General features: G+C 44.2%; 1 protein-coding gene across 7 annotated transcripts in view; it reads right to left on the bottom strand.

The window, feature by feature from the left end:
- The window catches only part of pdzd2 (PDZ domain containing 2), a 106,282-nt gene that overhangs the window by 59,117 nt on the left and 30,209 nt on the right, over positions 1-16,956 (bottom strand). For 6 of the 7 annotated variants that reach the window (XM_086110510.1, XM_086110512.1, XM_086110511.1 and 3 more), the window contains exons 5-6: positions 4,284-4,429; positions 3,939-4,071 (exon numbers count right to left, since the gene is read on the bottom strand). In XM_086110510.1, coding sequence (XP_085966636.1) covers positions 3,939-4,071; positions 4,284-4,429 — 279 coding nt within the window. Of the gene's footprint in view, positions 1-3,162; positions 3,916-3,938; positions 4,072-4,283; positions 4,430-16,956 lie in introns of those variants that run through there. The other variant, XM_086110516.1, reaches the window with a different exon arrangement.

Genomic DNA, 16,956 nt, shown 5'->3' with positions numbered 1-16,956 from the left:
CCCACCTACAGAAACAATAAAACTAGAGATTAAAATTAAGATTAATGCGATTAAAAAACATAACGCGCTAAATGTGGCTGTAATTAATTAGTCGCGATAAACACGATAAATTGACACCTCTATGTAGGATATCAATTGGACTATGCATAATGGTCTGCTCTGCACCAGATCAGCCGAATAGGGATTTAAATGCAAAATGTTGCCATTTCAAGAGCCTAATGACAACTAATCAAAAAATATCACAGTAGGTGGGTTTCCATCCAACTGCTTTTATTCGAATAATCAAACATTCCCAAATTAAACCTGAATTAGAATGCTCGGAAGAAAAAGGCCTCTAAAATTTGCAAAAGATTTTTCTTGCTTGGAGGGGGTTGATTTTTCAGCATTCGGTTAAAGGAAAATCTGATTTTGGCTATGGAAACAGATTTTGAAAATGAACAATGACAGGACCAAACACCACGTATGGTTGTCACGAAAAAATAGCGGCAACTGATTAAGGTATGAGTGGAGGGGGAGGAAAAAAATTGTAAAATTGAAGCAAACATTCACACGGCAACACGCCTGCATTCCCATACAGACATAGAACAATGCAGTGGTCTCCTTATTTCCTTAACATAAACAGAGTTCTTTGGTGTCTCCTTCTCATGACAGCTTGGTATGCGGTGAATGCTGACACAAGAGTGACCAGAGATCTTCCAAACCATTAAAGCTCTGTCAACAATCTGTCCATGATCAGCTGAGTGTCTTGTGGCAGAGAGACACTCATATGCCATCATTTCCACTCAATATTCTCAAAAATACTAACAAATGGAAACGGGCAGACGTTGCATATTTGGTTTGGGCATTTTAACTAAATCTGCTTAAAAATTTTGAAACATTTGGATGGAAACTCCATTACCGTATTTTCCGCACTAAAAGACACACTGGATTGTGAGGCGCACCTTCAATGAATGGCCTATTGTTGGATTTATTATTTTTAGTAATCATACATTCGCATATTATTCGATTGATTCTCGCAAAGACAATTTATGCTCGCAAAGAAGAATGCTTCTGCCTGTCATGATAATTTGATTTTGCTTGCAAAGAAGAACGCTTATGCTTGCAATCATTAGTTGACTTTGCCTGCAATGAAGAACGCTTATGCTTTCAATAAAGATATATCCTTTATTATTTACTCACATCTATAATCATTATATATTCTTCATTATGTACTCACTTTTATAATCAAGAATGCTTGGTGCACTGTGTGAAAGGTTAGGGATGCAACCACCTTTCCGAGGACGTGGTTGGGAAGAGATAACTGTTAAGACTAAACAGTGAGCAAGGGTGAACAGTGAATGGCGACATCAACACCAGCTGCAACGTGATGTTTTTGTGAAAATTGCACACATGTACGTAATTTGCACTCACATACACACACATAGTCAAACAAGTTCACTGTGTGTTCATCAGCCCCCACCCTTTAGGTTGGACACACCTATGTAGTAGCTTTCCCAATAAATGAGGAGGTGAAGGGGGAGATCGTTAGGGTTACGTGCCGAGAACTGAAACCGAATGCTTCTCCTCGTTCCCTCCTGGTACCAGAATCGAGTCTCCTGTCTCCTCCTTTTGTTTATTCCTGAGTGTTAAATTGGACAAACCTGACACCTATTTTGTAATTTTTTTCATATATTGCACGCAATGGACTATAAGGCGCAATCTACAATGGGGCCACGAGATGGAGCTATAGGTACGTCTTTGTCCGTCTCCGTGCCTTCTCTTCTTCCGTTAGACTCGAGAGGCGTTTATGACCACTTCCCAAAAACGTAAATTAACGATTACCTCAATGAAACTACGAAAATTGAAAACACAGTAATGCATCAAAACAGAAAAATTACAAAATAAATTCTATAGCCCCCCGACAGAATTTATTTTGGCATTTCTTTGAGCGTACAGAACAGAACGATCTGCAACAGATGTCAGTAAATTGGGAGAGAGTGGACTGTCTTGTGAAGTGTTTGTTATTCATTCCTTTGTTGTGTACTGTATTCACAAACGAGGAAATCATGAAATAAATTCTGTAGTGGAGCTAGAGAATTTATTTTGTGATTTTCTCGCTTGATTTTCTGTTTTGATGCATTATTTTCAATTTTCGTCGTTTCATTGAAGGAATCGTTAATTTACGTTTTTCCGAGGCGGTCATGAACGCCTCTCGAGTCCAATGGAAGAAGAGAAGGCACGGAGACGGACAAAGACGTACCTGTATTTGTTGAGACTGTGAAAACCATTAATAAAGTGTGTGTTTTAAAAAAACAACACCACAGTTCTCCTTTTTTTGGAGCTGCAACAAACACTTGTTTCATAAAGCAGCGACACAGTTCACTGAACTAACAGCAAGTTATAACATTGGAAGCATGTCTCCAGCAAGGAGCCATCTCGGGGTCGACATATTACCGTAATGACCATACACAAGGCGCACCGGATTTTAAGGCGCGCGTGACCTTTTAAGAAAATGGAAGACTTTTCGGTGCGCCTTATCGTGCGGAAAATACAGTTGTGTCATATTTTAGTAACATGAAACTTTCACGCACCATGTACAATTTGCGGTAGTAATAACTGAAGTGTGTATTCTGCGCATATTTAGTCATGCAATTATAACTTTCTCATGTCCACAGTGAAAGTGTTTTGTAGCCAGATGTGTCCTTGAAGCACACTACCTCAGGGTTAGACATATGAATGCACCAGTTGATACAAGCTAAGAATCGTTTTAGGAGTAACGAAAGTCCTGATGCCACACCATAAGTTTCGGTACCGCCCTTCTGATGATGTAAATATGATGTGAATCCCTCTCTTCTTCGCACTCGTGACCACCGCAGCCATTGTTTGTAAACCGCGGGTGCCCGGAATATTCTGTTATTAAAAACTTGTTCATCGACTCCAGTCTGTGTTTGGACAACTAATATCTTTATCATCCGAAATTCAACGAACACGCGGAGGAAAGAAGGCCACTTTCCCCCAACATTTGGTGACCCCAACGTGATTTCGGTCAACAGACAGAACAACAAGCCTGCTTGCTTGATTCTATTTACCATGTTTAATAAGTTAAAGTAAAAAAATCCTAAAGTGGCTCTTGCATCTTCCTATTTTTCTGTATGTGGCCCTCGAAGGAAAAAGTCTGCATACCCCTGACCTAAAGCCTCTCGTGGGTGGAATACATCCCATTTGGTCATTATAGGGATTTCCATGCCACAAAGAAAGGCACTAGCCATCAGCCAGCTTGCAAGCCAACCAGGGCGCCTCTCTGGATGGGCAGCGAGATGGTCGACGGTGTCAACTCCGCACGTAGTGTTGTTGATGTGTGAGTCCGCATAAAAGACAGTTCAGGCAAAGTCAACTGTTTACTAAACAGGGTGGCACATGTAATTCAGCCTGTGGCTCACATGACAGAATTTAACACTTTGTTGTACACCCACAATATGATGGTAGCCTGAGTCACACTGAATACATAACACTCAGGTATTTAAATAACAATACCCAGCTGTTCTGTAAATTGTGGCATTCAGAGAAATGTATTTTTGGGGTGGAGTGGTAGCAAGCAAGCTAACTGAATGCTATACAGTAGTGGTAAAAATGGATCAAGTAATGAAAAAATATTTCAATTAAGTTTTGAAGTTGCGTAGAGTGTAAATAGAAACATAATACTTTATTAAATCTTTTTCAACTTATAATGAATTAAATATGCTACAAAGACAAGATATTTAATGGTACCTTTCAGTACCTCCAACAAGGTTATGAACCACTGGCCTAGTAAAAATTAGCCACCCAATGTGTGACCTAACCTGAAAAAAGTACCCAAATCCCATTATCTAGGTTTCTGTGTCCAGAGATAGCTTATATGCACTACAAATCACAAATGATCATCTTTTGTTTCCTCCTTAAGTGTGTGTTACGTGTGTTACCCTGCTGGCAACGATGAGCTGGACGAGACCAGATGAAGAGCGGAGGATAGAAACGGCCTCTTGATGGGTAAGACCCACTAGTGACTGACCATTAATCATAAGCAACTCATCACCAGCTTGAAGACGGCCGTCCCTGTAATACAAATACAAATGGAAATGCATGGAAACAGTTTTGAAGTAGACCCTAATGACTTTCAAAGGTCCTAGTTTGATTTAAGCCTTGATTGTATTTTAAAATGTCCTTTTGATCATTGCAAATAAAATAAGAGGTAAAAAAAAAATCTAGCGACAAAAATTGTGAACAAAAAAAACCCACACTTGAGACAAAGCAGTAGAAAACCAAACCTGTGAATTGTTCCTCCCTCCTCAATATGAGCAATGATAATACCATGAGGCGAGCGCTTGGAACCACGCCCACCAGTTATCTGAATGCCCAAGCCCTCTTGACCCTTCACCAGGTGCATTTTCCAGATGTGGCAACCCTCGCTTGGCTATAAGAAAGAAGAAAAACAAAAACATCGACCATGTTAGTGTTTCATGTGTCACAAAGCACATCTGATTCCTAAAAAAAGAGAATCTTAAATGAGTTTTGAAACTGATGGGGGGGCGGGGGGGGGGGGGGGGGGGTTCCAAAAAGATAAAGGAAAGCATGTGTTATTATAAAGTATATGCCAAATGAATTGTGGCCATGCGCGGAAGTCACAGGCTATTGTCTTGTGAGACAGTCGGTCACAAACTACAGGCTGGATACCTTAAAGCACTGGTGTCAAACTCAAGGCCCAAGGGTCAGATCCGGCCCGCCCGACATCATTTATGTGGTCCATCATGTGTGTCAGCTATTGTTTCGAACAATATTTCTTCTCTTGAGATGGAGATGGGATTTGTTACCACAAACCCCCATTTTAAATTTTTTTCGAAATAGCTGTACAAATAATTGACTGGCTTCTGATTTAAAAGCTAGTTTGTTGTCGATATGTGATAATATAAGGGGGTCTTATGGGTTCACAGTCATAACAGCCGTCAGAGAGAAATCATACCTAGGATGTGGATTGCAACAGTAATGAGTTTGACACCGCTGCCTTATAATGTCATAAGAAGACTGCGATCCATAAATCAGCAAATGAAAAAGAACATTCAATGAAAGACGGTAGCACATAAATACACTTTAACAGGTAAAAAAACAGGAAGGCCGGAAATGGAACAGAACCGTGCACCTCTGCACTGTTAGGCGGACGTGCTAACCAGTCGTCCGCCATGCCGCCCGACTATTTACAGAAGTAACCATAACCATTTTTAGGGAGTGCATCTATTTTTCCAATTACTCTGAGTTGCTATCACCCACATGTATATATACATATATGAATGAAAATCTGCTATGAACGATGATTCCCAGTTTCCTCAATGTGATTGTACCGCACTGTGTGTACCAATGTTCAATAATTTTTTTCTCTTACTATGTATGTTGCTTCGCACCTTAGTGCAGGGACTTCTGGCATTTCTTCTCTTGAACAATCCTCTTCAAATGTGGCTTGTATTCCGTTGTTGCCACTCGAAACAGGGATTGTCTGCATTCTAGCTGCAGCGGTTACTTACTACTTGGGTCAGCCTGCCACATTGGGCAGGGATGACCAAGCTTTTTTGACCGAAGATCTATTTTTGAAGCGACCAACATCCCGCGATCGACTCGATGGCGAACGTGCAAGCATATACACACGCACGTGGGCGCCCAACCATGCACAAGCGTGCATATGCACGAGCGCCACGATGAACAACAGCCGGAACGGCCCCTCACATGAACGAAACTGAAACACACAGACACCCCCATTTCCTCCTCCCACCCCTCGCGGTCGACTTGGGACCAGTCCGCTGCCTCCCGGTCGATTGCATCAATGTATTGGGCAGCCCTGCCGTAAAATCAGAGGTAATTCGTTGACTAGCTTAGCGCCATTGTTTGCGGATGAGAGGTGACCTAAAGGACAAAATTTAGTTGTCATCTGACTGGTTGCCCTGTGTCAATCAAGTACCGTATTTTCACGACTATAAGGCGCCATTAAAAGTCTAAAATTTTCTCCAAAATGGACAGGACGCCTTATGATGCGGAGCGTCTTGTCTATGCGCTGAGTTCCAAAACCTGACTGACAGCCGACACGCTGTTTATATAGAGAAAAGGCGGAAGTGACTGTGGACATGCATGCGGCAAAGAAGTCGGCCAATCAGTGAAGGGTGGGCGTGTATATATATACACATATGGAGAGCGAGAGAGAGAAAAGGCAGATGTGAGTGAGGACAGGCATGCGGGGAAGAAGTCCGCCAATCAGTGAAGGGTGGGCGTGTAAGTGGACGCTAAAGGGACGCCCCAAGCAGGTACCAACACCTGTATAGAGTGTGGCTATGTGCATTGTTGCAAAACAACTTCGGTTTTGGTTTCTAAGAACCCCCGAAAATAAAATCTACAAAGAGACACGCCTACGAAGCTCAGTTCAAACTTCAAGCCATCGGTTATGCTTTTGGCATGCGTGCCCATCTCACAGCAGCGGTGAAATACCAAGTCAAGCAAATGAACTCTGAGCTTGCCGTTATTCCCGGAGGCTTGACTAAAGAACTCCAACCGCTGGACATCGGCATCAACCGGGCGTTCAAAGTAAAGTTGCGAACGGCATGGGAACAATGAATGATCGATGGCAAACACAACTTTACAAAGAGTGAGAGGCAGCGCCGGGCGAGTTACGCCACAATTTGCGAATGGATTGTGGCTGCTTGGACGAACGTGTCTGCTTGCACTGTTGTTCGAGTTTTTGGCAAAGCCGGCATCATTTCTGTGGAGCCACATGGCAATGAGAGTGACTGACGAGAGGGAACACGGCGTTTTTGATGGATTACCGGTACTTGCACAATTGTTCAATTCTGATACAGAGGATGAGGACTTTGATGGATTTCTGGGTGATGATTGATCGAAAAACGTGAGTACATTGTATGATGGCTAAATAAAATACAACGGAACTCAGTTTTCCGTTGCCTTTTTAAAAACGTGTTTTTAGCTTGTATCTGTATGTCTTGGCATGCTACCGTATGCTACAAGCTAACGTGTTTTTGGCGTGCGCGCATGCATGCCGTATGTTTAAGCTGGCGTATGTTTTACCACTTTAAAATTGCGCCCAATAATACAGTGCATTTTGTCTATGTGTAAAATACAGAAATAGCACCCATTAATGAGACTGCGCCCAACCATACGGTGCGTCGAATGGTCGTGAAAATACGGTAACAGGATTGATGATAGGCTGACAACGTAAATTCTGCAATACTTAGCAGCATTGTTTGAATGGCAGCGTCCAACCCCAGAAGCGTGTTCGACGCTTGTCATGTGAAAGCCCACCAACCGACCGATCCCAAGGCGACCGCGAGGTGTGTAGGAAAAAAAAAGTGTTTTTTATTTTTAAATGACATGACAGGAAGTCAGTGTTGCCAACTTAGCGACTTTGACGCTATATTTAGTGAGTATTCAGACCCTCTCGAGCGACTCTTTTTTCAAAAAAGTGACTACTGACAATCTAGCGACTTTTTCTGGTGTTAGAGACTTTTGGAGTCTGTGTGGTGAAAGCGTGTTGTTCTCAATGAGCAGCGCCGGGTGATGTTGTGCAAAATGAAGCCGCTGCTGGCTGATCGCACCAGGTTTACGATCTGGGCTGTGTCATGTTCCATATTTGACAGCAGGGGGCAGGCGTTCATGTTTGCCGCCTGCACACCTGCTACCCATTTGTCGGTGATTGCACCAGCTATATCTAGGCGCTCCGGCAGTCGATTCACTGCCGCAGTATTCCAAGCCGTGCCACTGCTGTTGCCCATACCTTCTTGAAAGAACGTTACTTTAATATTATCGATGATTGTTGCCTTTCTTGACTTCTCTCGTGTGTAATGTTAGTTTTTGCCTATTCTCACCCCTTGCCGTTTTTTCGCAAGCGCCTTTTGTTGTCTCGTTATTATTAATTCCTGGTTCCCATTATTAACCAGCGTTTTCTGTTTTTCGTTTAGACGGGGTTCTTTTTGGTTATAATAAATATTATTTTTGCAACAAAGTTCCTTTCTGTGCCTGCTGTTTCGGTGATCCACTTATTCCCGTTTTTGGATGTTACGCAAGAAGCGACTCCTCTGCCGTTTCGGGCGTAACGTGACAGAATACTCCGGCCACCATGGATCCCGCAGACATAGAAAGGATTTTGTCCGCTCTGTCCCGTCAAGAGCAACAGATGAGTCAGCAGGGCCAAGCCATTACGGAACTCCGCGGCGCGGTTTCCATGCTGGCTCATAGGTTCGATGATTACGAACCCCGTATTGTACGTTTGGAGGAACGGAGAGCACCTCCCCCGGTGGCTCAACATATCACCACCGGGACACCCGTCTCTTCTCCTACGATTAGTAGGGAACCGATGCTTCCACACCCTCCACGTTACGGGGGTGAGCATGGTCAGTGCGGGCACTTTCTCCAGCAGTGCTCGCTCGTTTTCGACCAGCAACCATCCCTTTATGCTAATGATGACGCGAAGGTTGCATATGTAATGAGCCTATTGACAGGTCAGGCGGCATCATGGGCAATGGCGGTGAGCGAAGCAAAACCGAGCCTCCGGTCTTCTTTCCCCGGCTTCGTGGCTGCGTTTCGTCGGGTGTTCCACCATCCCGTACGGGGCAGAGAGGCTAAGGGCCGGCTACCTAAGCTCCAACAAGGGAGGCAATCGTGGCGATTCAATCGAGTTTCGGATTTTGGCCGCCCAGAGTGGCTACGACGACCGGGCACTGTGTGGATTGTTTCGTCGCGGATTGAACACCCAACTCAAGGATGAACTGGCGACCCGCGACAACAGTTCCGATCTTGAGGAGTTAATAGATCTCTCCTTGCTTTTGGACAACCGCCTGAGAGAGAGAAGCCGGGAGCGTGGAGGTGGTTGGTTCCCGTTCCGGCATACTACGTACCGAGGGGCATCCCGCGAGACGCCTCGGGCAGCTGGGTCCGGAGACCACCCCCGAGCCCAGAGTGCTGTCACCGGGGAGGAGCCGATGCAGCTGGGTGGCGAAAGTTCCAGACCGGAGGAGAGACGGCGCCGGTTCAACGATCGGGCCTGGTCTAACAGCGGCCTACAAGGACATCAGGCCGCTTCCTGTCCTTCGGAACCTCAATCACCTACACCCACCGAGTACTGTGAGTCACGACCCCGCGCAGAACCTCGTGAGCCTCGGAGAGTCGACCCTCGGCCGGGGCACCACAAGAGACTGGAACTCGAGGGAGAGATCTATGGGGCGTCTCGGGCGCGGCGGATCAGGAACCTAATAGACTCGGGGGCAGATGACTGTTTTATCGATACCGACCTTGCCTCAGAGATAGGCTGTTTTATCGAGGAGTTAGCCGAAAAGAAGCGTGTTCATGATCTCGATGGGCGCCTCCTGGCGGTTGTGACACAAAGAACAGAACCACTAAAGCTCAAAGTATCCGGGAATCACGTCGAACACAGACGGTTTTACTTAATGCATTCCCGAGCCGTTCCGGTTATTCTCAGCTTACCCTGGCTCAAGACACACAACCCCGTTATTTCCTGGGAGCGCCCGGCAATAGAGATTTGGAGCCCGTTCTGTTATGAGCATTGTTTACGATCAGCCGTAGGAGGACGCGAACGTGCCGGTAACGATTCCCCTGAAGTCATCTGCCTTGACGGAGTGCCAAATTGCTATCACGATCTACAACAGGTTTTCAGCAAGGATTGCGTCCGCTCTTTGCCCCCTCAACCAGTCTCAACCAGAACAAGAGGCATTAAAAGAGTATATAAATAGCTTGCTCACTGCAGGTCTAATCAGACCATCGCAATCACCGTTAGGTGCGGGATTCTTCTTTGTGGAGAAGAAGGACAAGTCGTTGCGGCCGTGTGTGGACTATCGTGGGCTCAATGACATCACCATAAAAAATAAGTACCCGCTGCCTTTGTTAGACTCCGCCTTCGCTCCTTTGCAATCGGCCACCATTTTTTCAAAATTAGACTTACGTAGTGCGTACCATTTGGTCCGCGTTCGTGAAGGAGATGAATGGAAGACTGCTTTTAAAACTCCATTAGGCCACTTTGAATATTTAGTCATGCCTTTGGGGCCGACTAATGCTCCCGCGGTGTTCCAAAATCTGGTCAACGACGTGTTAAGGGACATGCTGAATATATTTTGTTTCGTTTATCTTGATGATATTTAGATTTTCTCCCGATCGTTACAGGAGCACAAACAGCACGTCAGACTCATTTTACAGCGTTTATTAGAGAATAGGCTCTTCGTCAAGGCAGAAAAATGTGAGTTTCATGTACCAACCATCTCTTTCCTGGGGTTTATCATTGAGTAAGCTGAGAGCCGACCCCATCAAAACGAAGGCGGTGGTGGATTGGCCAACACCGGCTAGCTGTAAGGAGCTACAGCGTTTCTTGGGGTTTGCAAATTTTTATAGACGATTCATTCGCAACTATAGCCAAAGGGGTAAGGGGTTCCAGTATCTGGTCGACTGGGAGGGCTATGGGCCAGAGGAACGGCAATGGGTCCCCCGCTCCTGGATCTTGGATCCGTCCCTTCTTCGTGACTTCCACGCTTCTCACCCGTCCAAACCGGGTAGCCCGCCGAGAGGCGCCCATTGAGGGGGGGTACTGTCATGTTCCATATTTGACAGCAGGGGGCAGGCGTTCATGTTTGCCGCCTGCACACCTGCTACCCATTTGTCGGTGATTGCACCAGCTATATCTAGGCGCTCCGGCAGTCGACTCACTGCCGGAGTATTCCATGCCGTGCCACTGCTGTTGCCCATACCTTCTTGAAAGAACGTTACTTTAATATTATCGATGATTGTTGCCTTTCTTGACTTCTCTCGTGTGTAATGTTAGTTTTTGCCGATTCTCACCCCTTGCCGTTTTTTCGCAAGCGCCTTTTGTTGTCTCGTTATTATTAATTCCTGGTTCCCATTATTAACCAGCGTTTTCTGTTTTTCGTTTAGACGGGGTTCTTTTTGGTTATAATAAATATTATTTTTGCAACAAAGTTCCTTTCTGTGCCTGCTGTTTCGGTGATCCACTTATTCCCGTTTTTGGATGTTACGCACGAAGCGACTCCTCTGCCGTTTCGGGCGTAACGTGACAGGCTGGATGTAAAACTTTTCTTTGTCTAAAATAAACTAGAAAAACATCAACAAATAAAAATTCTTCTTCTCCTTTCGGCTTGTCCCTTTTCAGGGGTTGCCACAGCGAGTCATTAATTTCCATCTTTCCCTGTTCTCTGCATCCTCCACTCTGACTCCAACTACCTGCATGTCTTCCCTCACGGCATCCATGAATCTCCTCTTTGGCCTTCCTCTCTGTCTCCTACCTGGTAGCTCCATCTCTAACATTCTCCTACCAATATGTCCACTGTCCCTCCTCTGTACATGTCCAAACCATCTCAGTCTGGCCTCTCCAACTTTTTCTCCAAACTTTCCTGTCTGAGTTGTCCCTCTGATGACCTCATTTCTGATCCTGTCACAAAAGAAAAAAAAGATAAGAAAAAAAACATCCCCACCAATTAAATCACATGCCCTGATGACATCATTTAGCGACGTTTATGACCGCCAATAGCTAATTTGCTTACCGATGAGTTGGAAACGATGCTGGAAGTTGATGACTGTTAACAGTAGCGAGCAGCTAGCGATTACAGCCGAAACGTCAACATGGCTGAGAGGAAACGAGCCAAGAACTAACATTTTCACCCTGAGTGGGAGCAAGATTTTTTTGTTTGTTTGGTTATTCTCATTCAAAGCCTGTTTGTTTGATTTGCAATGCAACAGTGGCTTTGGTTAAGAAAGCGAATCTGGAGTGGCATTTCACAACGGTACACAGGGTCTATGAGACGTATTTCTGGACTCACTTGGAGGGGAATGATGCTGAACACACAGACTTGCTGCTTCACCCAGATGTTACGTGGTTAAGCAGAGGTAAATTTTTGACCAGATTTACGGAGCTGTTGCCTGAAATCAAGGGCTTCCTGAGGCTTTCAAAACATGTGGATTAACCAAACAAAGCTTGAGGACCAACAATGGCTTTGAGATTTATCTTTCCTCACTGATCTCACTGGCAAGCTCAATGAATTGAATTCAGAGCTGCAGGGTAAGGGGAAAGATGTAGTCAACATGATGAGTTCAGTGAGCACATTTAAAAGCAAGCTAAAGCTGATGTCCAACAGGCTGCAGCTTGGTAACCCATGCAACTTCCCTCACATGCAAGCAGAACTACGTCAAGGGAAAGGTGTGAAAAAGCTTGACAGTGCACGTTATGAGGAGCATGTTCAGAGCATCTCGTCAGAGTTTGAGAGGCGTTTTACTGACTTTGCATCCATCGAGCCTAGAGTCAGTGTTATATGTGTTATCCATTTGATGCAAGTGTTGACGTTGGTGACATTGCCGCCAAAGTCAAATCACTTTTCAACTTTGAAAGTTCCACTCTTGAGGATGAGATTCTGAGATTGCAAAATGATATTGAGATCAAAGCAAACGTCAACGTCCGCTCAACCTGGAGAGCATGTAGTGTTCTGGAAACAACTGGTGGCAGAGCTGTCCCAATTTCAGAAGATGTGCTTTCAACCTGACAGCTCTTTTTCGATCAACCTATTTGTGTGAATCTGCTTTCTCGCACATGAACATCATCAAGTCCAAGTACAGATCAAAACTGACTGATGGTCACCTTGCAGCCTGCCTACGCCTTGCAACCAGCTCCTACACTCCTAACAATGAAAAGCCAGCCTCCTCCTCCGATTGCCAGGTCTCCAACTAAGGTAAGAAGTACAGTGATCCCTCGCTTATCGCGGTTAATGGGGACCAAGACCACCCGCGATAGACGAAAATCCGCGAAATAGGGTTTGCGCGCACTAACACACATATACACGGGAGCGCGCACGCACGCACACACAAACACGCATAGAAACCACAACACTGATGTAGGCAACCACTTGATTAGACACTGATCAAAGAGTAACCCACGTGATAAGACGTTAGGGAGGGTGCTGGACGGGGCTGAGAAGATGCACAGCCAATCACCATGGCTGGTGTGTGTGTGTGTGTGTGTGTGTGTGTGTGTGTGTGTGTGTGTGTGTGTGTGTGTGTGTGTGTGTGTGTGTGTGTGTGTGTGTGCGTGCGTGTGGTGGGGGGGAAGGCCGGGGGGTCCGATGTTGACACTGGACTGGTAGATCTCCGGAGGTTGGCTCCTTGAAATGTAGCCCTTGGGACAAAAAAGGTTGGGCACCCCTGATTTAGAGTGTTCAATCAGCCTGTCATGCATGTTTTTGGAATGTGGGACGAAATCAGAGTACCCTGAGCAAACCTATACAGGCACAGGGAGAAGATGGAAACTCAACACAAGAAAGGCCGAAACCGGGATCAAACCCACGATCTCTGCACTGTGAGGTTGACGCGTTAACCACCCGATCACCGGGCCGCCCCAGGTTTAGGTTACACAATGTATAATATACATCATGAAAGTTATTTGTTTAGGAATATGAAAGCTGTTTCAGTGAGGTCAAACTGCCATGAGATCCTAGTATCGACAAAGGACATGCTGGAGAGATTATAAATTTCATATAGACTATGAATGCCCCCCCCCTTTTTTTTTCAATTATCAGAACTTGATAGGATTGGGTGAGTCTCATAACCTACATAGATACAAATAGAAAAGCAGATATCGAAAATATTTGGGATATTGTGGTCAATTCATGGTCATGTAATACTTGATGAGCAGTGCAGAAGAAGCTTTTAAAACTATGCTACATCAATAGACTAAGGGTTGGATTTACCTCATTGTAGCAAAGCATTACCTCACACATGACAGATGGCACAAATTCTCCTAATTCCATAATACCTACAATCCATGGTAGATCATCATGTCCAAGACAGTTACTAGATACAGTACAGGGGATTAAAATCCAGTGTTCATGTTCATAACCTCTAGATGCATCATATCAGCTGCAGGCAAATATAACAACTATAACTATAACTAGAACAACTGTTCTCAAATTTGTAGTTTTTATTATCCGTTCAGCTACTGTGAACATATTTTACACTATAGACAGAACCTAATTTAGAAAAATAATAATAATACTTACTTTGCCGAGTTACTTATGAATTACTTTTATGAGGCAGAAACTGAGTTATTAACTCAATTACATTTAGGAAGAAGTCATTTGTAACTATAACTAATTATTAGACACATGCCCAACACTGGACTGGTCATTATGGAGCATTCAATAAACAATTTGCATGCTAACCTTCCATTCCCGTTTCTGCTCTTGGGTCCTTTTTTATTTATTATCATACAGTGAATTTGCTTAATTAAATTTTAGATGATTTATAGGTTGACTTTTAGAAAGGATGTATCTAAGGAAGGTAGTTAACAGGATGCATTATTTACCTCATTTATAGTTTTCCCCTCTTCAATTTGTTTGAAGGAGAGAAGGCAGGTTGGTTGTCAGTCAAAGCGTGTTTTGAGGAACAAATCCAAAAACAATTTATGACGATCAGCCATTTTTGTTGTTTAAGATAAGATAACCTTTATTTGTCCCACACTGGGGAAATTTGCAGTCTACATAGCAAAATGGGCGGGGGGGGGGGGGGGGGATATCGTGTTTCATTGCACAAAATAAATGTTTCAGAAAATAACTGTATACAGTTCAATATAAAATAAAGCATTCGCAATATATTTGTATAATAAATATAATAAATTAGCAATAGCATAGAAAACACAGCGTAAGGTGGCTGTGCTATTTACAATGGTTACAGGTTTTCACACATGTTTATTCAGCAGTCAGTAGGAACGAGCGACGGTATCTCTCCTTCTTGCAGCGCGGGTGTAACAGTCTCTGGCTGAAGGAACTACCCAGTGCTGTCAGGGCGGGCTGGGAGAGACTGTCCATCATAACTTTTAGTTTAGCGAGCATCCTCCTGTTGCCCACCTTTTTACATTTTTTACATTAAGTTGGAATGCTTTGAGCTAGCAACTGGTACTATCTAGGTAAATCCGACTTCCCACTTTTCTGAAATGCAATCTTACTCTTCAAACATAGAAAAGTACTTTTTGGGAAGATATTCATTACCGGAAGTTAACTATTAAAGCCATTTCTCTTTTCAAGAGGCTGAACTGGACTTCAGGCATTGTTCGTATCATACTCCACAATGACAGCATGATCTCTTACGCATCCCTGTGCTCCCAAGTCATAAATGTCACATCTCCAATTAAACATGATTTGGGGAAAATGTTGTGTTCATATTAGTACACAACAGTAGCCTATGTTTCAGGTATAATGCCATTTTCGTCTTGGAGATGCAAGGAATCCACACAGTAGTGATGATATCAAATTTCCCTGTTGCACAGCATAACCTTTTCGACATAAAAAGCACGACAGATCCACCCTACTGCATTGCCAAGATACGAAACAGGCCAGGTATAAAATATGAAGAAGAAGACTGATAGCGAGGGAGATGCCATAGTGTTGTCAAAAACCAGATCTAGTACTTGTAGCAAACAACATAACTAGTTAATTATCGGGTGAACAAATTCTCGCATGCAAACAATTGTGAACATGAGATAAATAACACTAGCCAGTAAGCATTTTTTATAATTCATCAAAGTACAAAGCCGATAGGGCTACAGACATTATTTGTAGGTTTATAAGATATTCCACAACTTCCCATTGAAAGCACATGTGACATGGATTTACATTCAAAATCCTTCTGATATAGGTTAATACACCAGCTGTCTGTCTGTGTCCCACATTTTTAACCGCTACTTGTCACTCCAATTTCTTCACATTAGCAGTTGCATAGAAGTTGATTTAATTCACTCAGATTCGGTATTGCGCAAATGAAAAAAATAACTTCACATTGAACTGACCCACGGCGGCCCGGTAGTCCAATGGTTAGCACGTTGACTTCACAGTGCAGGGGTACCGGGTTCAATTCCAGCTCCGGCCTCCCTATGTGGAGTTTGCATGTTCTCCCCAGGACTGCGTGGGTTTTCTCCGGGTACTGCGGTTTCCTCCCACATTCCAAAAACATGCATGGCAGGCTGATTGATCACTCAAAATTGTCCCTAGGTGTGAGTGAGGGCCTGCATGGTTGTTCGTCTCTGTGTGCCCTGCGATTGGCTGGCTACCAATTCGGGGTGTCCCCCGCCTATTGCCCGAAGGCAGCTGGGATAGGCTCCAGCACCCCCGCGACCCTAGTGAGGATGAAGCGGTTCGGAAGATGAATGAATGAATGAACTGACCCACATGGTTCAAGCCATTTTTGACTTCAAATCACAATGCAGATTGTTGCTGCTGATTGTTTTATTTAGTCCCATCACTGACATTACTCCTAGCATGTCAACATGTGTGTGGTCTTCTTTTTGGCATTAAATTTCCCCTTCAGACCTTCAAATTAGAGTCAAACCTCGGTTTTCGAACGTCTCGGTTCTCGACCAATTCTGTTTTTTTATGCCTCAGATGACGAACAAATTTCGGTTCTCGAACAAACTGAGCGCACTTGAATGCACCATTTGACTCCTCTCGCCTTCCTTACACGAAGAAGTGACGCTTCCTCGTGTTGCTTTCCATTGTGAGCAGACGTGTTCAATAAACATTTTTATTTTAAAAAGAGTGGTTTCGGTTTTCGAACAGCCTTCTGGAACGGATTATGGACGAAAACCGAGGTTTGACTGTATATAGCAATGATAAATAAATCATGAGCAGAAAGCACACTCGACAATGTAAAATAGGGAGACCAATCATTTGCATTTGAAATGTGTATCTCAACGCAGCATCATAGCGACCTTAGTAAGCACACCTCAGGCTGTCATTCAGGGATGCACAAGTGATATACAGAACAAAACTTTGATGCATTTGACTGTATGTAGTCTGTACTCTGATTACTGCCGGCAATACAAACTAAACTCTGACACCAGTTGGACAGGGACTGCCCATACTAGGCCGTCAGATACCCCATACTCCTGAG

The sequence above is a fragment of the Hippocampus guttulatus genome, chromosome 5 (assembly GCF_054856545.1).
Source record: "Hippocampus guttulatus isolate MCC_2025c chromosome 5, RoL_Hgut_1.0, whole genome shotgun sequence".
NCBI classification, from domain to species: domain Eukaryota; kingdom Metazoa; phylum Chordata; class Actinopteri; order Syngnathiformes; family Syngnathidae; genus Hippocampus; species Hippocampus guttulatus.
Note: the sequence above shows the minus strand (reverse complement) of the source record. Positions and strands in the feature narration are given on the sequence as shown.